We start from the raw sequence: 26635 nt of genomic DNA, 5'->3' as shown, positions 1-26635 counted from the left end.
ACAGGTGTGGGCCAGCACGCCCAGCTTAAAAATTTTTTTGAAAAGATTTTTTATTATGTGTTTTGCCTGTATGTATGTAAGTGAACCCTTGTCATGCAATGCCCATGGAAGTCAGAAGAGAGCATAGGAGACCCTGGAACTGGAGTTACAGATGGTTGATACTTGCCATGTGGGTGCTGGGAATTGAACCGGGTCCTCTGCAAGAGCAACCGGTGCTCTTAACCACTGAGCCATCTCTTCAGCCCCGTTTTAGGTTTCAGTACCTTTTTCTCTACAACTCCCTTTGCCTCCCCCCATGTGTCCACTAGTCCATTCCCTTTCTCAAGGCAGCCACTGAGATTTATGACTTGCCTTCTCTGAGGATTTTCCCTTAAATTCTAATATAATTGTCCTAAAGGCTTTGAGTCCTTTTTTTTTTTTTGGTCTTTTTGAGACAGGGTCTCCCTGCAGCCCCAGCTGTCCTGGAACTCACTATGTAGACCAGGCTGGCCTTGAACTCATAGAGATCCACCTGGCTCTGCCTCCTGAGTGCTGGGATTAAAGGCGTGGGCCACCACACCCTTGAGTCCATTCTTAAATATTTTTATGACTGAGACTAAGGACCCTAGAAGGGGACCTGATCTCTTCTGTTTCAGTGGTTTTGCATGGTAGAGCGGGCAAGGCAGTGGAGTGGCACTGGCTCACACAGTGGCAGAGAGGGAGCAGAGAAAGTAGGCTAGAATCAGGGGTGGTGTCATGTGGCCTTTTCTTCTGGGCATAACATAATCAACCCGTCTCCATTTTGGAGTACACGCAACCTTGGCTCCATAGCCATAGCAGCTAAATGAGCAGACCAATACAATGTTAGCTAGGTGTATGGTAATGATAATGCAGCTGTTAACACAGAGAAGGAGGTAGGGAGAGTCACAGGACCTTAACCTGGGATTCCAGCCATTGCTCTTCTTACACACCCCACCTCTATCTGCAAGTGACTTTGGGAGATGTTATAGAAAAGTATACAGGAAAGTGAGATTGTGATGCAACATCCATGAGGTTGACATCCATAATGAGGTGGGACTTTGTGGTGATACAACTGTTTTGGGATCATCCACATTCTCCTAAGGAGGCTCAGTATATTCATTTGTTCACAAAGTTGGACTCATATGAAATCCTTATTTTTGTCTATTGTTGGTGCTCTATCTGGATTGAATTGAAATTTGTTCATGTCTCCTCATGAAAAGTCAACACACCAGGTGGGTATAACCATCAAAAGCTCACTCCTAGGGACCTACTTCCGGCAGCCAGACTACCAAAGGTTTGTGAATGAAAGTTCCCAGAAAAAACCTGCATGTTCAAACTGAACCTTCTGCAAGGCTGATCAACTAATCAGAACTTCAGTGACTGCGGACAGTTTGGAGTGTTGCAGGTACAGAGTCTATTTACCATTTATCTGGGGCCATTAGCCCCTAACCAACCATTCTTTGCCCACCTCTGTTTTTGACTTAACATCCTGTGACTAACAGATGAAAACCTTTTGGAATGTATCAACTGAGCAGACCACCAACTTCCATCAACCTAAGACCAAAAAGCCTATCAAATAACATCTACAGCCTATAGTGGAATTCTTCCTGTTTTGATGTAACTTGCCTCACTGAGGTCTCCACTAATGTATTAGAAAAGTGTCTTGATTTACAGCTTCTTTTGTTCTGTTACTATAAAACTTCACGAAACTGATACCACACTGGAACATGGAATTTGGCGTAACCTGAATGTGTTCCCAGGCCATGGTCACTCATATTTATCTCCAGAATAAACTGTGTCTTATCCTCTTTGAGGTGAGAGTTGTGCTTTTGTGACAACAGTCTTCAAAATAGCTCCATAAGTTGGGGACTGAGCATTCAAAGCCTAAGTCTGTGTGGAACGTTTCGGATCCAACCTGTCACAGCATCCCTTGTCCTGAAACTTCTCTGAGGTGTGTATCCAAAAGTCAGTGAGCTTTCAACATCACAAGAGACTGCCAGCTCTTTCTCCAAAATGTTTGCTTCAGTTTCCATTCCTACTGGTCCATCTGAGTTCTGGACTTCATTGCTATCCATCATTAACACCTTTCAAACAGAAGATGTGTATGGAATTGTATGTTTGTGTGGTGTGTGTGTGTGTGTCTTTTTGAGACAGCGTCTCCCTGTAGCCCCAGATGGCCTGGAACTCACTATACAGACCAAGCTGACCTTGAATTCTGCTTCCCGAGTGCTGGGATTAAAGGTGTGCACCACCACAACTGGTCAAAGGGGTATGTTGTTTTAATGTCCATTTCCCAAGCACCTTAAGCTTGACTCTCATGCATATATTTTTTAACTATTAGGCTTCTATTTCTGTAGTTTGTCTGTTCATGGCATTAGTTTGATTTCTAGCAGTTTTATTCTCCCCCTGCCCATTGAATTATAGAAATTATCTATATATTTTGACTATAAGTTCCCCAAATCCTGGAGAATGTTGATCAAGGAAGAGAAAGCAGTCTCATCACTCTTCTGTTCTTTAAGACCTTTATTAAGAAAATTAATGGACTGGGGATGTAACCCAGTGGTAGACCACTTGCCTGACATGTGTGAACCTGTGGGTTTAATCTCCAGCACAGGTTTAAAAAAAAAAAGTAAATGACAAGTTAGAGAAAATACTTGCCAAGTATATATCTGTCAAAGGATTGTTCCTGAATGTACGAATAACTCACAATTCAATAATAAGATAAACCCAAGTTTTTAAAAGGTTAATAAACTGAACCCATAATTCACAAAAGAAGTAATACAAATGGCAATATCATAAGTACATGAAACACAATCAGAATCACTAGCCACCTGAAGACGAAAAATTAAACCACAATGAGGTACCATTTGAATAGCTAAAATAAAAAAGACTGACAGAGTGTTGGCAAGGATTTGGAACAACTAGAAGATGGCTGGTTATTGTGGTCTGGATGGAAAATGTCCCCCAAGGGTCACAGATTTGAATACTTGACTCCCAGCTGGTGGAGTTGTTTTGGGAGCGTGTGGAACCTTTAGGGGGTGGGGCACAGCTGGAGAACGTGAGGGGGTGGAAGTGCTTGAGGTTCATAGCCTGGCTCCAGTTCTGGCTCTCTATCTCTAAGTCCTTCGTACAAGGTGGGAGGACTCCCAGCCACAGGATTCTGCCACTTGCTGTGAAGTAAATGAGCTCTCCCTGTCATGGTGGACTACCCCCTCGCTAACCATGAGCCACAATAAATCTCTCCCTCCTTAAATTGTTCTGCCAAGTATTCTGTCCCAGAGAAGAGGAAGTTAATACAGAAAGCTAGTACCAGAGAGTGTGTGGAGGGTGTTGCTGTGATAGACCTGATGATATAGTTCATAGGCTTTTGGAGCTGGTTTATGGGAAGACTGTGGAGGAGTTTGGAGCTGTGGGCTGGAGAAGCCCTTGACTACTGCAAGCTGTAAGGTGATTCTGGTGGGGGGAATGGAAGACCAGAAGGCGGACAGAAATGCAGATGGACTGTGCTTATAAGGTTTCAGAGTGGGAAAAGGACTTTTAGGAACTGGATAAGAGGCTATTAGTGCTACTTTCTGGCAAAGCATCTGGCTATGTTCTGCCCATGTCCAGAAAACCGAGTGAGCCTGAATTTAAAAGTAATGGGCTAATTTGTTTGGTGGAGGAAATTTCAAAACAACATAGCATTCATAGTGATAGTGGTAGCTATCACTAACTGCCTTTAGGCAGTGTTTACGGTTAGAGAGAACATGAAGCAAAAAGATGTGAGAAAAATGTGCAGTTTGGTGAAGAAAAGAGGATGAATACATTTAAAGTTATGGACAGGGCTGATGTGAAGAAAGGGTTTATAACTGTTAAAGAGATTAGCATCATTAAAGAGAAAGAGGAAGCACAGAATTTGTATAGGACAACAGGAAAGGTAATGAGGGTAAGACTCCACCCATCAAAAGCTTCCTGGTGTAACAAAGCAAACTCTTTGGAAAAATTTTCATTTAAAAAGAGAGTGCTGGGCATGGTGGTGCACACCTTTAATCCCAGAACTTGTGGGGCAAAGGCAGGCAGATCTCCGTGAGTTCGAGGCCAGCCTGGTCTCCATCCATTGTGAATCCAGGCCAGCTGTGGCGACAGGGAGACCTGGTCTCATAAAGACCAAAAAATAAAAATAAAAAAAGCAGAGCGTCTGGGGGCTGGAGCTACGGCTCTGCAGTTAAGAGCACTGGCTACTCTTTCAGAGGACTTGGGTTCAGTTCCCAGCGCCCATATGGTGGCTAACAACTACTTGTTAACTCCAGTTACAGGGGATCCAAAAGCTTCTGGGACTCTGTAGACATTGCATGCACAGGTACACTTACATATATGTAAGTAAAACACTCATACACAAAAAATTAAAACCAAACCAAACTGTAAGGAGCCTGTAAGAGTCTTTGTTGAAAACAGGACTCAGGAGTGAAAGTAAAGGCTTATATGAGTGGAGTCGAGTGATAAAAAGGATTGACCCAAGTGAGTGCAGTGCCGTGTGATTAGTAATGACGTAGGTAAGTGATAACCAGCTGGCGGACGCAGACACAGCTGGGAGACAGAAGATAGACACAAGACTATATAAAGTGTAAGCAAACCACAGAGAGCAGCGCACTCTATCCCCGAGAGCCGAGTTGCTGTCCGAAGTACTGCTCCATCTTCCGACGGAGACGGTCGCCTGCATGTCCGAATTGCTCAGTCTCAACGTGACACAGCAGAGGACGAAGACGTCTCGAGCCTTACCTGCACTCACCTCGCCATAACAGGACAGGTACCTTGGAGCTTCGACTATTGATAGACTGATGGCCTTAAGCCTAGGAATAGTAATAGTTGTAATATTGTGCTAGTATTTGTGTAGGAGTCCCCGCACGCCAACACACTTTTGAATTGATTGGTTACAAGGGATGTAGTCCTGGAGGTTTATTGGTGGGTGCTACCCTCAGGGCTGTGGAATGTGCTATTATTTGTGGGGCCAGAAGTCTCTGTTCCTACCTTATAAGGCTGCTATATTCCTGGGCTTGCTTGAGCCATAGCCCCCTGGGGTGGGGGTGGTAGGTGGAGATTACAGCATGCCTGGGCATGTCCAGGCTTGCCTGAAAACAGCTAGTCAAAATGGGGTCGATAGTTTGTCCTTTCAGCCAAGCAATCAAGCAGTTTACAGAAGCGAAAAAGAGCAGGTTAGTCCTAAAGAGGGGCAGGGATCTCGGAAGCCCAGGGCAGGGGGCCAAGGAGGAGGGTTTCACAGCATCAGAATTTGGTGTCATTGTCTATGTAGTATTGGACCCCTCAGGCATGCAGAATATAAGAGTCACAGGGTCATAGCGGGGTGTGGTGGCGCAGGCCTTTAATTGCAGCACTCGGGAGGCAGAGGCAGGCGAATCTCTGTGAGTTCAAGGCCAGCCTGGTCTACATAGTGAGTTCCAAGCCAGCTGGGGCTATAGGGAGACCCTGTCTCAAAAAGACCCCCCCTCCCAAAAAAAAGGTGCAAAAATAAAGTATACATATAATCTTGTTGCTAGTGTTCTGTTATTAGTCCAAGCTGGAGGAGTGGACCGACCTGGAGTTATTTTTTTGAGGGCAGGCGGGCCAAGCGAAAGTCTTGATCTTTGGTGCCCACATTGTAGAACCCTGAGACCCTCTTCATTCACCCACTACCCTCCAATCCCTCCAGACCCCCACTAATTGCTCTTTATCTTCTGTAAAATGCTTAGCTGCTGCTTTAGACATGCCTAGACATACCCTGGCATGCCCTGACCCCCCACCTACTATTCCCCACCCCCATTCCAGGAAACTATAGATTAAGCAAGCCCGTGCATAAAAACTGCCCTATAAGGTAAAAACAGAGACTCCTGGCCCCACAGGTAACAGTCAGCACATCCCACAGCCCTGAGAATAGCACCTACCAATAAGAAACTTCCAGGGCTACATCTTATACATCCAATCGGTTTAAAATTATGTTGAGGCCGGCGCAGGCTCCTTGAACCAACCAAAATGTATCTTCGGTATTCCCCCCTTTGTCTAAAACCTATAAAAGTCTCCACTCTCCCTTACTCTGGGCTCTCAGCACGGATCGGTTGAGTTGGTGAGGTCTGAGAGCCTGAGCTTAAGCCCAAATAAACCATAAACCTTTGCTTTTGCATTTTGGTGTGTTGGGTCCTCAGTGGTCCTTTTGCGGTCCAGTGGATGAGGTACAACATGAGTCCAAAGGGAGAGGATGGCATTCTCCTCTGCTGGCCCTTGAAGAACTGTTTGGAAAGGTGGCAGTTCGAATCGATGACGTCACTGGGTGCAAAGCCTTTGGAGCATCACCAGGAGACACTCTGGGGTGGGTTTTGAAAAGATGGGTTAGGCGGGCATCTTTCTCACCCTCATGGCCCCTTTTGTGGGCACAGGGTCACAAGCGGTGGTCTCTAAGCACGCATTAGGTGCTATTTAATGGACCGGGACTGGAGCCTGAAACAACGAGCGCCCCACATAATCAAAGACAAAAGTGCTTCCTCCAGGGCCGCCCGGAAGCCTAAGCTGTCGCAGCACACTACCACCAGCGGCTTCCCGCCAATGACTCTGCGCAGACCCGGGGACACGTCCGTACTCCTCTGCGCCTGCGCACCGTGGCCCGCGGCCGGCTGGCGGAACGTACCACTCCCGGGCAGGGGGTGCGCGCGGCGACCCCGCTCAGGATGCTGCGTCTGCCCGTCCCGGCGCCCCCTGCACGTGCGGCCGGTTGGCAGGTTCCGGAGCCCGCGGGCCCGCCCGGAAGTGGCGCGAGAGGGCGGTGACTGTGAATGTGCGGGCGTCCGCTCGCTTTACGGCCCCGGGTCCCGTTTCCCACTCAGGTAAGCGGGGCAAGGGAGTGCGGGCCCAGCAGACGTGGGAGCCGGAGACGGCCCCGGCCAGCACGGGGGCCAGTTTCTCTGCCCGCTGGAACACACTCAGGATCAGCATCTTCTCTGCCCGCGGGAACACACCCGGGACCAGCATCTTCCGGACCGCCAGCGCTTCTCCCTCTGCCGAGAACTGCCCCGAGCAGACAGAATCCCCATAATTAGTGACAGGCTCGCGAGTGGGTTGCTGCCACGATCATCGAGGCGCACGTAGACCAGGAGCCCGAGGCCGACCTGGAACCCCAGCTAGCTCAGGAGCCCCAGCTAGACCACGAGCCCCAGCCAGACCAGGTGCTCCAGGTAGACCAGGAGCCCCAGCTAGACCAGGTGCTTCAGCTAGATCAGGAGCCCCAGATAGACTAGGAGATCCAGCTAGACCACGAGCCCCAGGTAGACCAGGAGCCCCAGCTAGACCAGGTGCTTCAGCTAGATCAGGAGCCCCAGATAGACTAGGAGATCCAGCTAGACCACGAGCCCCAGGTAGACCAGGAGCCCCAGCTAGACCAGGTGCTTCAGCTAGATCAGGAGCCCCAGATAGACCAGGAGATCCAGCTAGACCACGAGCCCCAGGTAGACCAGGAGCCCCATCTAGACCCAGAGCCCCAGGTAGACCAGGAACCCTGAGTAGACCAGCAGCTTTGGGCGGACTGTCCACCCTCAGCTGCTGGGTAGACCAGTCTTGGACGCCTTGAGCCTGGTCCACTGTGAATCCTAACCCTGACTTCCTGGAAAAGAAGGGTTCTGCTAGAGTGTTTACTAACTAGTCAAGAGCTGTCACTTTTGCATACTTTGAGCTCTAAAGATCATGAAGTAAGCCAGCGTGGTGGCACACGCCTTTAATCCCAGTCCTGGGAGGCAGAGGCAGGCGGATCTCTGTGAGTTACAGGCCAGCCTGGTCTACACAATGAGTTCCAGGACAGCTGGGGCTACAGGGAGACCCTGTCTCAAAAGACCAAAAAAAAAAAAAAAAAAAAACCAAAAAGATGCTGAAGTATTATTTAAAGTATCCATAAGTGGTTTAAAATCCTTTATGAGGGTGGGAGAGTGTGACACTCCCATCTTGGTTTTGTGTAAGAAGCGAGGAGAGGAGGCTGATAGACTTGCACATAGACCTGAGGAAGATCCTGTATCTCTGGAATACCTAGGGTGGGTTGGGCCAAACACAGGGTGTGTGTGGGGTCTGGGGGGGCAGGCAGCTGGGTAGGGTTAGGAGGCATGGTCTCTTCTGGGCATGCTCCTGGAGAGGTTTAGTAGAAGTCTTAAAAGATGTGGTTAATGTTGAGACTTCTGCCCCAGGCCAGCAGGTGCCAGAACATTGCTTCTCTGCAGGCTGATGCTGTTGATTATGTGGCTTCCCCTGGGGAACTGGTAGATTCTGGGCATAAACTGCCTCAGTTTCTTCCCCAACCCCAATCATTGACTTGCCTGCCACCAGACCCACCCTGCCTCCTTGTTTATCAAAAAAGTAAGATTCCTCGCTAATTCCACCCACCACCTGCACCCCCAAACCTTTCCCTAGGAAGTATCTCTTCTGTGGTCACACCTCTTTGTTGTGTATTCTTTTCTCCTCTTTTCCGAGGCACGACAGGCCTTTCCCTTGCCTCTGCCCCTCCAGCATTCCAAGTACACTTGACTCTCCATGGCTGTGGACCTGCCTAAGGTTGAAGTTTTGAGAATGCAAAGCCCAAAGCAAAAACAACCATACTGAACATGTACAACCTTTTTCTTGTTAGAATTCTCCTAAAAAGTACAACAGCTGTTTGCATAGCGTTTCCATTGTCCTGGGGGACAGCCAAGCCTGCTCACTGCAGTGCCCTGCCTCCATCATCTTTGTCTACTAAGCTGCCTTTCTGGAATGTCTTCCCTGAGTTTCCCTAGAATCCCTGCCTTTAGTTTTCCTGTGTTTCTCTGTTTGTCTCAATTGTCCTTGACATCTGCATCCTCCACCCGTCCTGAGCTGTCAGCCTTACCTGGGCACCCAAGGCAAACAACACCCAAGACACAGTCCAACCTGCTCAGTGTGATAGACTCCATTTATCTTTAAGTTACCTTGAGGCACCTCTTGGGAAGACTTCTTTGCCTCATAATATCTTGCCCCCTTTTCCCAGGATCTACTGTGATGAACCTGTTCCTGTGTTATTTTTTTTCCTCCTCCCTCCGCTCCTGTGCCTCTCATTTTCTGTAGAGATACGCCTCAAGATTTGTTATAAAAACCTCAAATTCAGCTTATCTGGACAGACCTCCAGGAGTCTTTGTTCCTCTTCTGCCTCCAGGCTCAGCATAATTACCCCTCCAGCCTGCTCCAGCCTCCTGGCTTTCTGCTTCCCAGTGCTGCCCTGCAGGGTTGTTTGTATACCTGGCTGCCTTGCCATTGTGTGCTTTCCTGTGTGCTGCCCGTCCTCTGCAGGCTGCAGCCCCAGCCCTCCTCCTGTCAGAAGCATTTGTATCTTGTCATCTCCAGTGCCTTGGTCACCCATGGTGATGTGTCAAATGTTTCTTATTAATGGCCAAAGTACTGGAATTTGTCGATGCTTTTCTTAAATTAACATTTTAGCTTAACTTAGATTTAATGTTGGCTTTCAACAGTGTCATCCTCGATGTCATGCTGATGTGCTCTGGTGGAAAAGAATGAGGTGACATTGCTGTTGTACTGTGCCTGTGATTCCAGATCTACCTAACAGGGCTGTCAAGGATTAAAGATCCTGGAGCAATAACCCAAGGTACACAACTCACAAGACACAGTCCAACCTGCATGTGATAGACTCCATTTATCTTTTTTGGGCGCGGGGGGGCGGGCTTTTTGAGACAGGGTCTCCCTGTAGCCCCAGCTGTCCTGGATTCACTAATGGAGACCAGGCTGGTCTCAAACTCACAGAGATCCACCTACTTCTGCCTCCCGAGCGCTGGGATTAAAGGCATGCACCCCTACGCCCTTCGATTTATCTTTAGGTTAGCCTGAGGCACCTCTCGGGACGACCTCTTTGCCTCCTAATATCTCATTTTCCCAGGGTCTACTATGGTGAATCTGTTCCCGTGTTGCTTTTTTTCCCTTCATTTCTTTTTTATTTTGGAGGTGCTGAGGATTGAACCTAGGGTCTTGTGCATGCTAGTAAGAGGTTTGCTGTTAACATTGAGCCTGATAGCCAACTGAGCAACTACCCCCCGCCCAGTGTGTGTGTGTGTGTGTGTGTGTGTGTGTGTTTGTTTGTACGTGTGTGCGTGTGCACATGCATGTGTATTTTGTACTGAGATTGAACCGAGGACCTTGAAAATGCTAGGCAAGCAGTCTACCACCAAGGTACATCCTTAACTCTTCCACTATTTTTTTTAAGATATTTAGTCTGGGCTAGCCTGTAACTTGAGTGCCTCCTACCTCTGCCTCCCATGTGCTATAGTTACAGGCATGCTGTGATTTCAGGTGTACTGCAATTACAGGCATGCATCACCATGCCTGGCATCTATATGTGTGTTTTGAGGGCTGTGTTGGGTCATGGTATTTCATGAATGTTTGTTAAACAACTGAATGGATCCAAGAGTATCTGCGTGGCACCAGGTAATTGAAAGCAACAGGACTTGTGCTAGTGGATCATGGATGGAGGTTTCAGGTGTGTTCCAGCCTGCAGCTCTGACAAACACATTCTCCCCCTTTTCTGTACTACTCTTGGGACTGTGTTCTGGGTGGTGGCCTGGTTTTAATGTTTGGCACTGCATCTTCATTGACAGCTTTTGGAAGCTTGGACTGGCAGTCACCTGCAGTTTCTTCAGTCATGAAGAGCTGAGGTAAGTCCCCTCCAGTTCTGACACCCGAGAGTAGTTCTGCGCCAAGGGCGGTCTTCTGCGCTCACTCAGTTCAGTCCTTCCACAGTGTCACTCCACAGGCCTCTGTTCATTTGATCTCATGGTGGCTGACTGAGTTTTGTGAGTCCAGCTTGAAGATGTTGACTCTCAACCCTCTGAAGCGCCTGCTCCCCCCCACCCCCAGTCCCTTGTCACAGTCTGGGAGCTGCCTCGGTTGGCTTCTGAGTCTTCTGAGTCACCGCTTAGAGACAGACTGCCATCTCCAGTCATCTGTGGTGTTCGACATCCCTCTGTGTCAGCGCGGGCTTTTGATCTTAATCGTCCCCTTTAATTTCAGCTGCTCTGAGGGGTTGCAGCCTGCTGACCTCTAGGCACTCATGGTAGAATAGTAAGTCCTCTTCCTTTGAGTCAGACTGGGCTCTTCCCTGTCTTTTTCTTTTCTTCCTTCCTCCTGTGTCTCTCTTCTGTCTTCCTCAGTCTAATGTTGGGGGGCGTGGATGAAAAGGAAAGCAGTTGACGATCACACCCTGGTGTTGGGCTTGAGCATCTAGAGGGCTGCATCCTGGTGCCAAGATGGCTTTGATGCAGGAAGAGTGAGGGGGGCTGAAGAAAGTGTGAACCTGGGACCTGGTGGTGACAAGTGGAGTAGCCTGGAGACCATCAGCAAGAATAGTGGGCCCACAGAGGCAGCCTAAGGAGCATCACTTTAAGGGACACCCAAAGGGAAAGGGGACCAGAAGAGGGCCTGAGGGGTCAGAAATGGGAGGAAATCAAGAAAATTTGGTAGTCTGGTGCCAAAAGCAAAGGGCTTTCCAAAGAAGCAGGCAGGAGCTTCAGGTGATGTTCTAGAACAGCCCACTAATTTAATGCAAAGTGTTCACTGCAGGCCTGCAAGAGCCATAGAGGAGTGGGATTTGCAGGCATGGGAGTGAAGGTATAAGAAGCCCCTTGGGAATTCAGGACACAGAAGGAATACACAAGAGGACACTGGGGGCCCATGGTCCTGGGTGCTGGAGAACTGGCCCATCCTATGTTCTTTGCAGGCTAGCTTTTAGAGAAGGAATTTCAGGGGGAAATGAGCAAGGCCTCTAGTCTAGACACTGTAAGCTGCTTTATTTAACAGGGACTGAGCTACTTTGTCCCTGGTCTCCTGGTACCAAGAGCAGCCCAGGTGCTCAGTATGCAGAGATTGGAGCTCTGCAGCCCCAGAAACAAACTGGGCACTTCTGAGGTTAGTCCCTGCCGCGGACAGGATCCTTCATACCTTCATTATGGCTCTGTCTCTAGACTGTACTGTTAGCAACCTCAGGGCCCTTGTTTACTTTGTCCACAAAACATAAATATCAAGTGCCTCTGTCCTCAAACACTGAAAGAAAAAGATGAAAAGGAATCAGTGTGGCAAGGATGATGAACACTGCACCAGTGAGCTGGAGGAGTGGAAGTCACTTCCCCAAAGAGGCTGTGCCTTGGGGGTGGGTGTGTCCTGGGTCTGCTTTTGCCTGTCCTAGCTGTCTCTCATTGTCTCATGATCTATGGTTCTCCCTTCTGGCCGCCCCTCCCATTGTCTTCAGAGTTATGTAGGGTGACTGAGAGCCATTCTTTTCGTCTTGCCTTGCAGCCTGGGTCCATCTTCTCATTTCCCCAAGTTTCCAAGCATATTGGAAATGGAACAAAACAAAAAGTCCCCCAAGAGGCAGAAACTCCCAGGATCAGTGGGGCAGGAGCCTTCTGTGAGCACCAGCTCCCCTGTGACCAGACCCAAGAACCCAGTTGTCACCTTAGCTTATCCTAGACCTGACTTCAACACCAGAGCTACCAATGCCCCCACTAGATTTGACTGGGCTGCCGGGGCGGGCCTGCCAGAGACTCAGGTCAGACTTGAGTCTCTGGACATAAAGAATGCCATCAATGGACAGAAGAGGAAAGTCAGACCCTCCTCCGTCTCTCAAAAGAATTGTGGAAGAGACTTAACCTTGCAAAGGAGTAGCCCTTGCCCTCTGCCAAGTGCCACGTTGGTTCCTTCAGCAGATCTAGACCAAGTTTTCCTGGAGAAGCAGGTAGAAGAAGCCCTTAGCTCAACTACCTGCCGTGGGAAGAGAAAAACACGTTCTCTGGGGAGATCTGGACTTCACTCTGCTGCCTCCCGGGCAAAGTGCTGGACTAACCCTGGTCAGAGTAAGCCAAAAGGAGACTCTGGAATCTGTAGCCTCAAACTTGTGCCTAGGCAGGAGCCGTCTGTGTGGCCTGAGAAGAGAAGGGTGTCTCAGCAGAAGGCCTGTGCACAGAGAGAGGAAGGGGAGAAGGCAGTGAAGAGGGCGAGGTCTTTGCCACTCAGTGCTGGCCGGGGGTCCTCTACCCCAACTCTGGTCCAGTCCCTCCATCCTACCCGAGTGACCAGCCCTAACAGGTCGGAGGTAGACCTCCAGTCCAGGGAGGATGAGACAAGGCAACCTGACATCCTCACGGCCAGTCTGGCTGGAGATATGCAACTCTTTAAGAAGTATAAGAAAAAGCATTTGCTTCCTGGTGTGAGAAAGAAATCAGGGCCCCAGCCAAGCCTGCAGAAGCCCTCTTGCTTGAAGAATCTGGGCAGACCCATAAAGGCAGAAACCCATGGCTTGGGTTCTGCCCCACATTTCCCAGGCCCTCAGCACAGCACAATTCTGAAGCCCATTCCAGACATCAGGCAGTTTTTTATCGTTGACCTGAAGAATACCTGCCGAATCTTCTGTATTCTATGTCAGACCACTGTCAGGCAGCGCAAAACTCAGGGGTGGTCTCGTGTCTCAGGCCTGGTCCGTCACTTGGTCAAAAAGCATGGGCTGGAGTGGGAGAGGAGGTCCACAGGTAGCTCAGTTGAGGGGATGGGAGGGGTAGAACAGGTGCAGTGGAAGGCCTTGCCCACTGGTGCTGCTAGCCCCGCCTTACAGGGGTGTCTAACACCCAAACAGTATCCAGACAGCCTACCCTCTAGAGACAGTGACACAGAATTGGTCCTGGGCAGACCTGAACAGCTGTGCCTGGCCTCACCTCTGCCTATTACCCCCACAGCAGTCAGGGACAGCCAGGATGGCACACACACCCCAAGTCAGCTCCGTGCACAGTCTTGGAATCACAGCATCACAGAACTTCTGTGTAGCTTGGCCTTGCCACTGTCCTTCATCTCCTCCCAGCCTTTCAGGAGGTTCATGTCCCAGGTGGACCCTTGCTATCATCTACCCTCCCCAGGGTTCTTCTCTGACAGAGCCTTGCCCCTGCTTCATGAAGCTGTGGGTGAGCAAGTGCTCCAGGAGATGCAGTGGGCTGGTGGGGCCCATGTTCACCTCACTGCTTCCACGTCTGCCCAGGACTCGGTGAACTATGTGGCTGTCACTGCCCATTGGGTCCCAGATGGCAGACCTGTGACTTCGGGGAGCCTGAGGAAGCGAGCTGTGCTCTTGGTCCGAGGCTTGCCTCTGGAGAGAGCCGAAGAGGACAGGTATTCGGAGCTGCTGGAGCAGATCAGCTTATGGCTGGGCCGGGGCTCCCTGAAGGCCAGCTTCCTGGTTTCCGGTGGCTGTCCTAGCCTGGAGCGAATGGCAAAGGCTGAGGGTTACATCCATGTACCTTGTTTTATCCACTGCCTTGACTCCCTGGTGAATGACTTTCTGTGTAATCATAATAGTGTCCAGATTGTCCTAGGAACCGCCAAGGCCATCTTTAGCCATTTTAAAGGCTGCCTGGAGGCCCGGAGGCTCCTTGGCCAGCTCCAGCAGCAGTATGGCCTCCCAGCCCAGCAGCCCTTCAGTGAGCTCTCAGACCACTGGGTCTCGGCTTACCACTTGATGGAGTGGGTGTTGGAGCAGCAGCAGGCCTTGCAGGCGTATGCAGAGAAGCAGCAGCCAGGCCAGGCCAGCACTGCCCTGTCAGCCATGTTTTGGAGCCTGGCTGACAGTCTGGTCAAGCTTCTGCAGCCCTTTGAGATGGTGTCCCGTGAGGCCAGCACAGCACAGGCTTCCTTAAGCCAGGTGCTGCCCCAGCTTCGCTACCTGCACATCTTCCTGGAGCAGGTGCACAGGTACTTCATAGAGCAGAGCAGTGGAGAGGTGGATGTAGCCTTGCGGCTAGCTGAGGGCCTGGCCCTGCAGCTGTCCACTGACTGTCAGCTCAATGAGTTGTTCTACCGTGAGGAGTTTGTGCTGGCCACCTTGCTTGACCCCCGCTTCAAAGGCAGGGTTGAGGCCATCCTGCCTGTTGGGGCTGACATTGACCACTGGAAGCAAGTCCTTGTTTACAAGGTGAAGGAGATTATGGTATCTGAATGCCCCTTGCCCACTTTAGGTACCCTACAGAGTTCCAAGGGCAAATGTATGGGCATTACCAGAACAACCAGGAGCCCTGCGGCCAACAGGAATGGCCAGGGGCAGTCTTCCCAGAAAGGTGGTGATGCAAGCACATGCCTGTTGGTCCAGAGAGAGAAGAGTTTATTGCAGCAGCTGGAAAGTGTGGGCCTGCTGGCATCTGAGAATAGCGGGGCCTCGCTCTCCACTGAGAATCACATGGCTAGTGTCATTGTCAAGAAATACCTGCGAGAGAATGAGACCATTGGGGCCCAGGAGGACCCCCTGGCTTACTGGGAGAAGAAGCGTGAAGCCTGGCCAGCCTTGGCCCGGCTGGCCACCGTCTATCTGTCCTGTCCACCCACAGGAGCCTCCTCTGAAGGCGTGTTTGCCTCCCTGAACAGCCCCACCATGATAGAACCAAACTCGTCTCTCAAGGTGGAGGCTATTGAGCACCTGCTCTTCCTAAAGACCAACCTGGAGAGCTTCCCTCACTATACCCCTCCACCCCTTGTCTTTGCCAGTAATGGTGTAGGTGAGGGAGAGCACCTGTAGCACATCTGTTCTGCCAAGGTGGGTGCCTGGAGCCTCAGAAACTTGGAGGTACAGTCGACAGACTGCAGCCTCCAGAACCTTCCAGGGACCCTGCAGCAGGCACAGGTGAAGAGCAGACTGCGGAATTTCAGTGATCTTAAACCTGCCTGGTGGGAGTGAAGACGGCCTCCTCATCCTTCACAGACTGCTGTTTTGGGGGCTTGGGCGGGGAAATGGGCGAATGAAGTCAATTTCCACCCACCCCCTCGCCTCATTGATCATTACCCTCTAGTATGTGTACAGAGGAGGTTTACTGGGTTCACATGTGGCTGTGGGTTGTAGTGTGCAGGTTTTTGTTTTTTAGTCATCTCATGTAGTGCAGGCTGACCTCACACTGTGTAGCTGAGAATGACCTTGACCTCTTGACTCTCTCTAGTTGGGATTGCAAGAGTGTGCCACTGTGGTGTTGCAATCAAACCCAGGGCTTCAGAGTGCTAGGCATGCACTCTGCCCACTGCACTACCTCCCCAGCCCTTTTATTGTGAAGTTTTATATACTGCAGTGCTATATCAAAATATTAGCAGGTATTAAGGACCCATGTTTATGTGGATGCCTGCCTTTACCCAAAGCAGCCAGGAACAATAGAAGCAGGCTGGAGGGTGGGATATGAACTGGGTTCCAGAGAGCCTGTGGGAGCTCCTACTGCTCTTCTGAGGCTGCTGTTAAGAAAGGAAGAAACTCAGGGAGAGCAGCCATGAGACAGTCTTGGGGATGTCAGACTGGCCAGAGAATGACAGAGCCTCGGTACCTAGTCCTCAATTTGTAGCTTTTAGCAGTAGGTGACTGAGTGTTGTGTCTGCCATCATCTGTTGCTGGACACTTGGCCATTTTTAGAGTAGACCTCTGATTTGGAAGAGGGAAAGGCGTGTACAGAACCTGGCTGATAAGAGGTGGCCAAATACTGTAGTGCCAAGTATAAGACCTGAGGACCAGATTTCAAGAATGACAGAGGGAAGAGAGTTTGGGGCAGACCCAGGGCACTCAGCAGGCCTGACTGAATAGCCTGAGGGTACTTGGTCACTGGGCAGGGTGCTTCTGAGATGGTTGGAAGTTGGGGGCAAGCTCAAGGCTCAACCCAGCTTCTCGCTGGCCTAGCAGCCCTGGAGTTCTGTCCGTGGCCTCTCCTAGATAGTGTTAATCAGGTTTCAGTGGCTGTGGCTGCTGGAAAATCACTGGGAATGTCAGGAGCAGGAAAGGTTAGCCTTGATCCTGTCACTCAGAGACAATGCTTTGACATAGTCCCCTTTTTACATTGAGATAACACTTGATAAGCCTCTTAGTGGTGTCTATTTTAACAATAAACAGTAGCATCTTGTAATTCTGCAAGTGACTCAATGGCTGGGGTGGCATAATTTGAACTCCAGGTCGACCTCTGCGTCGCTCAGACCTTTCCCTGAGGCACTGGAATGGCTGGTAGGTGGGAGGCGAGTGTTCACAGGTCCCCATAGGATGTAAGGCTTTTCAGGAGAGGGGTCCTTCAGAACTGGGCTTGAGGGCTAGGATGTCCCTGGTGCCCTGGTCTTGGTGCTGCCTCCTAGAGTCCTATTTAGCAGATTGGGCAGGAGTGGTTAAGGGATGAGATGCTTGGAGTTGCCCTGTGGCAGCCTGCCATCCCTTGATCTTGTGCAGCGTTGCAGACCCTTCTCCCAAGTTCCCTCTAAGATGCAGGGCAGGATGAGTTGGGTGGAGGATGGGGTTGAAGAAGAGAATGAGTTTGGTATCTGCAAGCCACAGGGCTGGAATTCTAGAGCCTCTGGTTCCTAACTGCATTTTTTGGCCCTGTGCAGCACTGGGTAGTGAACACGCCCTCTCATGTTGGGCAAGTGTTCTACCACTGAAACACATCCCCAGCCCCTAGTTTACTTTTTACTTTGAGATAGGGCTTTACTCATTTGTTTTGAACTCACGCTCTAGCCCAGGCTCATAGGTCAGTCTAGGGGACATTTTGTGTGGGGTGTGTGTGTGTGTGTGTGTGTGTGTGTGTGTGTGTGTGTGTACAGAGGCCACAGGGCAACCTTGAGTGCCACGCCTCAGGAGTCATCTTTACTGAGATAGGGTCTTGCTGGGAGACCTGGGCTCATGGACTAGCCTAGAGTGGACGGTAGGCCCTGGGGATCCTCCTGTCTCTGCCTCGCTTACAAGTGTGTACTGCTTTTATGTGTTTGCTGGGTATCAAACTTCTGTCCTCATGCATAGGCAGCACTTGAGGGAAGAGAGAAGCTGGATTTCTGTCCCAGTTGGGTTCTGCCCCACCATTTCCGCTGTGATTTTGATGTGGACATGCACAGCCACTTTCCTTACTGCCTCCCTGTCCGCCCACTGCCACCTTTTCCCCTTCAGTGGCAGCTTCCTTAAGAAAGCCCTGACCCAGTTCCTCAGTGCCACCACCTTCTGCTGCTTTGAACTCTCCTTCACTTGGGACTGCCCCTCTGGCAGCTGCACCCTGGGCCTCAGCTGGTCTAGGTGTGTGTGCGGGGGTATGCCAGTATCCGCCACTCTGAAAGCCTTGATCCATGGTTGCTGTCATGTTCTGTCAGACTCACGTGGCTTCAAGATGGTGGTATTTGCTGAGTGTAGCCTTGATGTCTGCCTTGAATTGTGCACAGGGCTTCCTAACCACTTTCACCCCAGGGCTGGGGTTGGAGAGCACACTACGGGAGATACCCCTGCAGACTCTTAAGAGAGTCTGCCACCTGCTGAGAATGTCTGGGTCTTTGTAGACTGGGATTGTGGCTGCCTCTTAAACCCAATGCTGCACTGTCTGGAATGTCACCTTTTGCTAGTCCCTCCTTCCCTCCCTCCCCTCCCTCCCTCCCTCCCCTCTATTTTTAAGTGAATGTAACTGAGGGAAAGCACGCACGTCCTAACCCGGGGAAATTTGGCGTACAAGGAAAAGTGCAAAGGATCAGGAGAACAAGCCGACACTGTTCTTTGAGGATCTGTTTGTGAAACTCGGGAGAGCCTCGTGCAATTCTAGCTGCCTATAAAGCACAGCGTGCAACTGCGTTCCAAGATCTGCAACCGCAAAGTGCTTGCTTGTAAAATTGACCGTGGGAAGCACTACAGCCCTCCCTCCCAACAGCTCCCCCCAACCCCCGTTCTTCACAAGCCAGGTGACAGCTCCCTCCTCTCCCTCCCTCCCTCCCTCCCTTGCTTTTTTCCTTTTTTTATACTCTTCATTTTTTTTGTGTGTGTGGCAGTGCTGAGGCTCAAACCCAAGGCATTGTACATAGCAGCCAAGCACTGTACCACCAAGTGCACCCCTAGCCCCTTGGATGTCTCTGACCCACCTTGTGCTGTCTGCCATATCTGAGAAGAAGCCTCCCCCTCCAATGGGTTGGTCCCCCTGGGCAGATCCCTAGTTCTGGCCTCTTCCCCCTCTCCCCACTGTTCCATGCCTCAGTTTTGTTGGGTCTACGTTCCCTATGTTTGTAGAGTTTATGCAGATGTCCTGTGTGTGATGGCCTCCTGCTTCCTCCTCTGTGGGCTGGGACAGTTCTGATGTGCAGAGGTTGCCTCATTACCCCTGCAAACCCCAGCACTCCCTCTCTTACCAGGGGGCTTCTGTACTCAGTGGACACTGCCAGTTCCTTTGGGAAAGCCATCGCATGTGAATAAGGGTGGATTAGAGTGTTGCAGTTGAGGGAGATGCTGGCTGGGAGACTGGGTACCATGAAGACAGACAGGCTTGGGGGAGGAGGTTCAAGAGCTCTTCCCAGCCGCTGCAGCTCACTGGTGGGGAGCTCTCTGAAGACACTGCTGATGGAATCACTGATGGGTTTTGCTTTGGTCCTGGTTTCCTTGGTGGAGGGAGGTAGTACACACGGCATTGAGCCCTCGAGCTTAGTCTTGTGACTCATTCCCTGCTCCTGCAGGCTCCGTAAGCAGCACTGGCAGTGGTCCTCGTGTTCCTTGTAGGTTTCACTTGCTCACCTGGCCTGAGAGATGGGGCCTGACAAAAGTGCAGTTTGGGAGGTGGTACTTGGAGCGAGGCTTGGTCTTGTTTTCCTGTCTGCTTGGACCTTGATCCTCTATGGGCAGCATCACCACTGTCCCTCCCCCCCCAAGTAGCCTCCTCATACTGGTCACCCATGAGCATCTGGGCTCACTGTCCTACAGCCACTGGTGACACGATATCCCCCTCCCACATTTCAGCACTGTCTTGGGTGCCCCTCCCTGCTCCAAGAGTTTCTGGGCTTGCCCTCCTCCGGCTTGCTCTTTCGGGCCCTGATGCCCTACTTGTAGCTAGCATTGTGCTGTCTGCCACATAGTGATTGATGCTGTCCTGTTGACCTCTGGCCAGGTGATGATGCCCAGGCAGAAGTGCTGGTTGGGGTGGATGGGTTGGGTGGAGTGTTGAGCAACAGTATGTCACTGGCTTACCCCTGCTTCTTTGCCACCTCCCCCCTTTGACTTCAGTTTCCTCCATCACCTGGGACTAAAAGCCTAGCCCTTAGGTTGCACAGCTCTAGCCAGGACTGCAAATTGGCCTGTGTAATCTAGAAACCACTTTAAACTCTGATAATGTTAGAAAAACAGAGATAACATTTTTGAGTGAATGAAACAAATTATGGTACACTCTCACTTGGGTTCATTTAAAAAGACAGGAGTCATGGTGCAAGCCTGTAATCCTAGCATAACTAGGAGGATCAGGAATTCAAGGCAAGGCTACAATGAGACCCTGCCTTGGGAGAAAAAAAATCAGCCGACCAACCAAATATCCAAAATTTACTTCTTCAAAATGAACACCTGAGTGGGGATTAATAAAGATACAGTGGTTGCTGGGAAAGTAATGACAATTTTACCCCTAGTCCAGATTTAACCGATGGGCCAAATTGGTAACAGGCCCCATGCTGCATGGCTGTGACCAGTGGACTGAGCCAGTCACTTCCCATAGGCTGGGACTGTGCCCTTCTCTGTCACTCATATGGCCTAAGTCTTGCCTGGTTGCAGGCCACTAGTTCAGGTAATCAAGGCTGGTGGGTCTGGCATCCCTCTCTTCTCTGCTGCACAGTACACAAGTGCTCAGGAGCAGCCAGCCTGACTGTTTGTCTCTTTAGGGACCTGCAGGCCCTGAAGCATCAGAAGCCTCTCTGCACTGGCCCTGAGGAGAGCTGACTGGAGAGCTGCCCACTGACCCCCCAGAGGCACCCACCTCCTGGTGACTAGGCCAACACTGCCAGGGCCAGGCCATCTGAACCACCTTCTGTACCATGGAACCTCCTGGGGAGAAGCCGGGAGACGCTGAGGGGCTGCGCATCACACCCCAGCTGCTCAAGTCCCGGTCTGGAGAGTTTGCCCTGGATTCTATCATGTTGCTGAAGCTGCGGGGGTTAGGGCTGGTGGACCTGGGCTGTCTGGGCGAGTGTTTGGGTCTTGAGTGGCTTGACCTATCTGGCAACGCACTCACACATCTGGGTCCCCTGGCATCTCTGCGGCAGCTAGCTGTGCTCAACGTCTCCAATAATCGGTTGACAGGGCTGGAGCCCCTGGCGGCCTGTGAAAACCTACAGAGCCTCAATGCTGCTGGGAACCTGCTCTCCAGTCCTGGCCAGTTGCAATGTCTGACTGGGTTGCAGGGCCTGGAGCACCTGAGGCTCAGTGACCCTTTGGCTAGGCTCAGCAACCCATTGTGTACTAGCCCCGCCTACTGGGCTGTGGTTCGGGAGCTGCTGCCTCGCCTGAAAGTCATAGATGGCCAGCGTGTGAGGGGGCGTGGCAGTGAGCTGTACCATTTGTGCCGAGACCTGGACAGTAACTTGCGCCCCAGCTCCAGCCCAGGCCCCAGAGTCATCGAGGCCCAGCCCTGGGTGGAGCCTGGATATTGGGAGTCCTGGCCCACCCGGAGCAGCTCCATTCTGGAGGAGGCCTGCCGGCAGTTCCAGAACACACTGCAGGAATGCCTGGACCTGGACCAACAGGCCAGTGACAGCTTGGCCCAAGCTGAGCAGGCTCTCAGCCCCACCGGAACCACCTCCTCCTTTGTCTTCTGAGTGGATGTGCCCCACAGCCCCAGTAGCCAAGCAGCCTGCAAATTAGGTTGTTCATTATCCCTGACTTGAGAACATCCTCCCTCCCTCATTTGCCCCACCAGTGTACTTCCCTACCCTCTTCATACAAGTAGGGACACATCTGGTTGGCCTCTAGCAGCTACAGGAGTTCTCCACAGGTATCTGGCAGATACACTGTGCAGGCAGGCCTGGGCATACTGAGCAGAGGCACTTTGAGCTGCCCCAGCCTGAGACTTGGTGGCCTCCTGAAGTTTAGTGGCCAAGGCTACTTCCCACCTACCAGCTCTATTAAATAGCTCTGTGCTTATTTACGTCACTGCCTGTCTCATTCCTGAGCAAATATGGCTTTCTATACCTCTGATCCTGTAGGAGGCATCAGTCACCCTATGTGCTACTTCCTGGGTGCTGGGCAGGAAGTGTGGGCACCCATAAGCAAAGGGGCACACCCCCCCCCAACTTGTTTTATATGTACAGGCTGTGGTGAAGGGAAAAGCAACGCAGGCACAAAAGGAACAGACTTGGCACTTTTATTTGGAATGTCATGGACTCGGGTAGAGGTGCTTCCACAATACTGCAACAGCTGTCTAGGACACAGGGGGATTCTAGAGAAGAGGGGGGAACCAGATTGGGCCTGAAGGAGGCTGTTTTGGTCTAGTCTGAGCTTTCTTCCAGGTATTAGACATCCATCCCTTCCCTGCCTCCCACAGCCCAGTCTTCATTGAAATGGCTGTCCCTGCTCTCTAGTCACCTTTCTTCCCGGGGCTCAGTTGTGTAGTTCAGACCTTGAGAAAGCAAACTGTCCAGGGAAGAAGTAGCTGTGGGGGTCTTCACCAGCCTGGGCCACCTTGCTACATCGAGACTCCTGGAGGTCCTGGCAGTACCAACAGCTGTTGTAGCAGTGCCCGGGCCGGTAGGACTGCCACAACCCCTTGGAGTGTCTTGGCCATGCCCAGGCCTTTTCTCAACCCCACCATGTGCTCCTCCCCTCTTTCCCAGGCTTTCTGTACCCCTCCTGAAGACCCAGCTCCTTTCCATCTCTCCACCCAAGTCCTTAGCCTCTGCCCCTTCTTACCTGAGGCCCTTGCTTCAGTATTGGGCAGTGAATCATCCGGCTTAGAACTTTACCCTTGGGGTCTAGTTTGATGCAGGCTAGGCATTTCCGCTTCCTCTGGGGAAGGAAGGCATAGGATAGCAAAGGAATGATGGGGCACCAGGAAGGCCGGGGTGGGGACTGGCTCTCTGGCCTGCCCTGGAGTAGAGGGCAAGAGGACCTGCAGGCCAGCAGACTTCAGGCACAGCCTACCCTAGGAGATTTGAGGTTTCTTCCTCCTCCTCCCCCACTTCCCCTTCCTCTTTTTCTTTTTGGGCATGTTCTTAAGTAGCTCAGAGTGGTCTGGAACTTGGGATTGATCCACCTGCTTTAACTTCATCAATGCTGGGGTTTCAGGTGTGCGCCACTGCTCTGCCTGCAAACTGTGGTACTTTGGCTGGTTTAGAAGCAGGGCTAATTCCTAGATGAGTGTGCATGCATGCATGTGTGTGGTGCTCATATGCAGTAACCTGATGGGTGTATGTGAGTGTGCATACATGTCTAAAGGCAAGAATCTTCCCCTGATGGGCTCTCCCTACACAACTTCTATTGTCATTTTTGTATATGTGTGAAGTAGTGGTGTGTGTGTGTGTGTGTGTGTGTGTGTTGGTGTACCTGTGTGTGAGGGTGTCCATAGCTGAGTGTGTGTATTTGCCAGAGAAGGATGCTCAAACACTCCCTGATTTATTTCCTTAAGGCCAGGTCTCTCACTGAACTTGGAGCTAGGCTGGCAGCCAGCAAGCCCCAGAGATCCTCCTGTCTCTGCCACTGCAGTGCTGGAGTTACAGGCAGGGGTGGCCATGCCCAGCTGTTTGAATATGGGATTCAATCTCATGTCCTCAGGCTTGCACAGCAAGTGCTCTTACCCACCGGCCCATTATCCTCGCCCCTTATTTACATTTTCTTGTAAGACTTGATTTCAACAAACTATGAGTCCTGAAAATCCCAGTGTGCTCCATGGGAGGTGGTTCAGGATAAACCCCATTCAGAGGCTAATTTTGGGGGTGGGGGCCTCAGACAGGTGGCCCTACTCTGATGGAGAAATTTTCTTCTCCATCCTGTGCAGACACCCCCTTGTGATCAACACAGGGCTTCTCTGGGCTCCACTCCCATACATGGGCTGCCAGACTCAATACATGCACCCTTTCACTCACCCCGTTCGGCTTGACTTTGCACTCTGGTTTTCTCCAGTCCTTCTTGAGGCAGTTTGTCTGCTGGAGCTTAAATTCCAACTTCACAAAGGTGCCAGCTGGGAAGGGCTACAGACAGACAGTTCTTGATGTGATTCCCCACCCCAAACACCATAACTGAACCAGCACAGCCCAGGAGGGTGGCTGGCTGGTGGCCTTTCCCAGGAAAGCTTTCTAGGAGTACACTGGTCTCCCTTGCTGCCCTCCAGTCCCTGCCCAGTCATGGCACTTACCGTGTCCTCGGCGCTGTCCACACCAGTCTCCTGGAAGGCCCAGTGCAGGGGTGGGTGCTCGTGGAACAGCTCCAGGGCCACCTGCAGGCCCCTGTGCTGTGTCTCTGTGAGCTCGGTCCCACCCACACCCACTGTGCCCAGCCAGAGGGCCAGCGAGATCAACAGGTGCTTCATGGCTTCACCTCGGTCCTCAGGTCCTGCAAAGAGGGTGTGTGCTCTTCAGCTCTTGGAGCCTGTGGGAGCCACCCCTCCTCTGCCCTACCCATGGGGAGAAGCAGGGGAAAGGCCTATTCTCCTTTGGAGTCCACCTAGGGCCTCCCACCCTGCCAGGCACTCTTTCCTTGGGCCTTCAAAGTTTTAGTTTCCTTCCAATAACCGGGGAAGCAGCCTTTCTTGTCTTGCTGGGTCTTCCCACCAGCAAGGGCTTCCCACTCTGTGGGCTGTGGCCCTCCGCTAAGGCCCCCAAGGGTCCCCCTGCTTTTCTGCCCAGTGTCCCTCTAACCCTCTGGAATCTTTCCTCTCTTCTCCCGCGTCTCTCACAGCTCAGCCTCTCCCCACTGACCCTTCTTGGAGTTCAGAATTCCCCCAGTTCCCGTGGGTCCCGCCCTTCCCCCTCATTGGAAGCTTAAGCCAATGGTGGGGGAGGGGCAGGGACTGGCGCACCAAATGGGACAGACTGAAGGCTGAATATTTTTGGGAAGACGTAAATACGTGGGAGGGCCCAGAGCGGGTGGGAACTGCAGGATGGTTAACCCTCCTCACACTGGGGCTGGCCCTGTCATCAAGCTATCCCAGGTCCCCAGGAACGGGCATCCCCAATACCCCAACCTAGCCTTGGGCTCTGTAGCACCCATCTCTCAACCCACAATTGGGGTCACCTGAGGGATAACTTTCCAGAGAATCCTGCCTGGACAGGTGGTCTTGGGACTAGAAAGCCACACATGGATAAACTGAGGCACCTTCAGTGGTTTGTTGTTTCAGTGGTTAAAGGCTTTCCCTGTGGCCTGACTCTGCCACCTGTCTGGCAGTCGGCTGCCTCCCAGGGGGCTGTCTTCTTTTACCTCTTTGGTGTTTTTTTTTGGGGGGGTGGGGTCTGTCCTCACCCTCCAGGGCCTTACCTTGGCTGACCTCAGTCTCTTCCCTGCAGCCGGACCGCCAGACGGCTCTCTCCCGGGAGCCCTGCCTCCAGCTCCACCCTTGGATTCCCCAGCAACACCCCTGTACTTCTGGACTGATGGGGCGGGAGCATGCGCCTCCCTACCTCTACCTCAGCCCCACCCACTTCCCTCCCCTTTGCCAGCCATCGGACCCTGACCCAGTCACTCCTCCTGGGCTGCCAAGACTTGGGCAGAGCAGTATTTTCTCATTGCTCTCTGGCGGAGGACCAGAATCCTTTCTTATCTCCACTGGACATGTGAGGCTTTTTCTCTAAGGGGTGAGGGACCACTTTGCTTGCAAGGACGTCCATTTCCAGCCCCACTTCCCTAGGAAGAATTGTCCAAGAACTGTGGAGCCACAGCCAGCCCCCTGCTTCCCACTCTCCAAGGCTGCCTGTGACCGGGGGCCTCTCCTGCAGGGCTGACAGTGACATCTGGTGTCCGTGGTGGCCCCTGAGTGCTGCTTTCCCTGGTTGTTCCTCATGCCCCATCATAAGTCAGGGGACATGAACTTACAGCAGTGGTGTCGGCATGCACAAGACTCATGCAGACTTCACCAGACAAAAACCCAGCACGGAACTGGGGAAATGGGCAGGAGGCCCCAACCTTAGCCGAGGAACTATTGGTTCACTGCTGGGTGAGGGAGAGTTGGCCTTTAAGGGACTGATGCTAGGCTGAATAGACTCCAGTGAAGGAACTCACACCAAGGGACATCTGGAGACACAAACTGACTCCATAGACCTTAACATATATGACAAAATCCATGAAATCTGGTGAGCAGGCTTTGGGGGGGGTGCAGATGAGGAGGGGGTCTAAATAGGACTAAAATCTGTTGCAGGAAATGCACAGAAATTCAATAAAAATATTTTTTAAAAAGTGGGGCGAGAACCAGCATTTCATATGGGGTGTTTGGCACTGCACGTTGAGCAGAATGTTCTCGCGAAACTCATAATGGATGTGGAGTCCAGGAAAAGTGTCCACATATTAGCTCAAGTCCTTGGTACCTGGAACAAACAGGACAAGCCTGGGTCTGCATATCAAAAGCAATCCCCCACCATTCCCTTGGGTCTGTTACCAGGGTTGTTAGGTTCAAAGCCTGGGCTTTGGCAAACCCATCGAGCTAGGCTCTGCCACTGGCCTCCAGTATGCCGATTAAAAAGAAAAATAGGGAAACGCAGAAAGATTAATTCAGTGTCACCACATTGGGGAGAGGAACAAATAAAGAAATGCCGTGACCCCCCCCTGCCCCAAGTCTGTCTTCCAGGTAGTAGCATGAAGTTTTTTTTTTTTGGTCTTTTTGAGACAGGGTCTCCCTGTAGCCCCAGCTGTCCTGGAACTCACTAT

General features: G+C 51.5%; 3 protein-coding genes across 8 annotated transcripts; 2 read left to right on the top strand and 1 right to left on the bottom strand.

The window, feature by feature from the left end:
* Nucleotides 1-6780: 6780 nt before the first annotated feature.
* Lrrc61 (leucine rich repeat containing 61) lies at nucleotides 6781-21937 on the top strand. Of its 2 annotated transcripts, none has more exons than XM_029563904.1 (3): nucleotides 6781-6851; nucleotides 10623-10679; nucleotides 20671-21937. In XM_029563904.1, the coding sequence occupies exon 3, from the start codon at nucleotides 20824-20826 to the stop codon at nucleotides 21601-21603; it is 780 nt and encodes a 259-aa protein (XP_029419764.1). In that variant the 5' UTR covers nucleotides 6781-6851; nucleotides 10623-10679; nucleotides 20671-20823; the 3' UTR covers nucleotides 21604-21937. The 2 variants fall into 2 exon arrangements, with proteins under 2 accessions (XP_029419764.1, XP_017653849.1); XM_017798360.2 differs by lacking the exon at nucleotides 6781-6851 and adding an exon at nucleotides 9539-9619.
* On the top strand, nucleotides 6804-16951 carry Zbed6cl (ZBED6 C-terminal like). Of its 2 annotated transcripts, none has more exons than XM_029563903.1 (3): nucleotides 6804-6851; nucleotides 10623-10679; nucleotides 12316-16951. In XM_029563903.1, the coding sequence occupies exon 3, from the start codon at nucleotides 12362-12364 to the stop codon at nucleotides 15569-15571; it is 3210 nt and encodes a 1069-aa protein (XP_029419763.1). In that variant the 5' UTR covers nucleotides 6804-6851; nucleotides 10623-10679; nucleotides 12316-12361; the 3' UTR covers nucleotides 15572-16951. The 2 variants fall into 2 exon arrangements, with proteins under 2 accessions (XP_029419763.1, XP_017653848.1); XM_017798359.2 differs by lacking the exon at nucleotides 6804-6851 and adding an exon at nucleotides 9541-9619.
* A 193-nt stretch (nucleotides 21938-22130) lies between the features above and the next one.
* LOC103734715 (retinoic acid receptor responder protein 2) lies at nucleotides 22131-25396 on the bottom strand. 4 transcript variants are annotated; one of them, XM_029563905.1, is made up of 6 exons: nucleotides 25253-25396; nucleotides 24135-24331; nucleotides 23866-23970; nucleotides 22694-22789; nucleotides 22370-22492; nucleotides 22131-22223 (listed from the first exon to the last, which is right to left on the bottom strand). In XM_029563905.1, exons 2-5 carry the CDS (start codon nucleotides 24306-24308, stop codon nucleotides 22385-22387), a joined length of 483 nt encoding a protein of 160 aa, XP_029419765.1. In that variant the 5' UTR covers nucleotides 24309-24331; nucleotides 25253-25396; the 3' UTR covers nucleotides 22131-22223; nucleotides 22370-22384. The 4 variants fall into 4 exon arrangements, with proteins under 4 accessions (XP_029419765.1, XP_008832008.1, XP_008832009.1 ...); XM_008833786.3 differs by having other exon boundaries at nucleotides 22131-22492; XM_008833787.3 differs by lacking the exon at nucleotides 25253-25396 and adding an exon at nucleotides 24697-24789 and having other exon boundaries at nucleotides 22131-22492.
* Nucleotides 25397-26635: the final 1239 nt, after the last annotated feature.

Source organism: Nannospalax galili, unplaced genomic scaffold (assembly GCF_000622305.1).
Source record: "Nannospalax galili isolate Female #2095 unplaced genomic scaffold, S.galili_v1.0 scaffold1217, whole genome shotgun sequence".
NCBI lineage: Eukaryota > Metazoa > Chordata > Mammalia > Rodentia > Spalacidae > Nannospalax > Nannospalax galili.
This window is presented reverse-complemented; position numbering and strand designations above follow the sequence as displayed.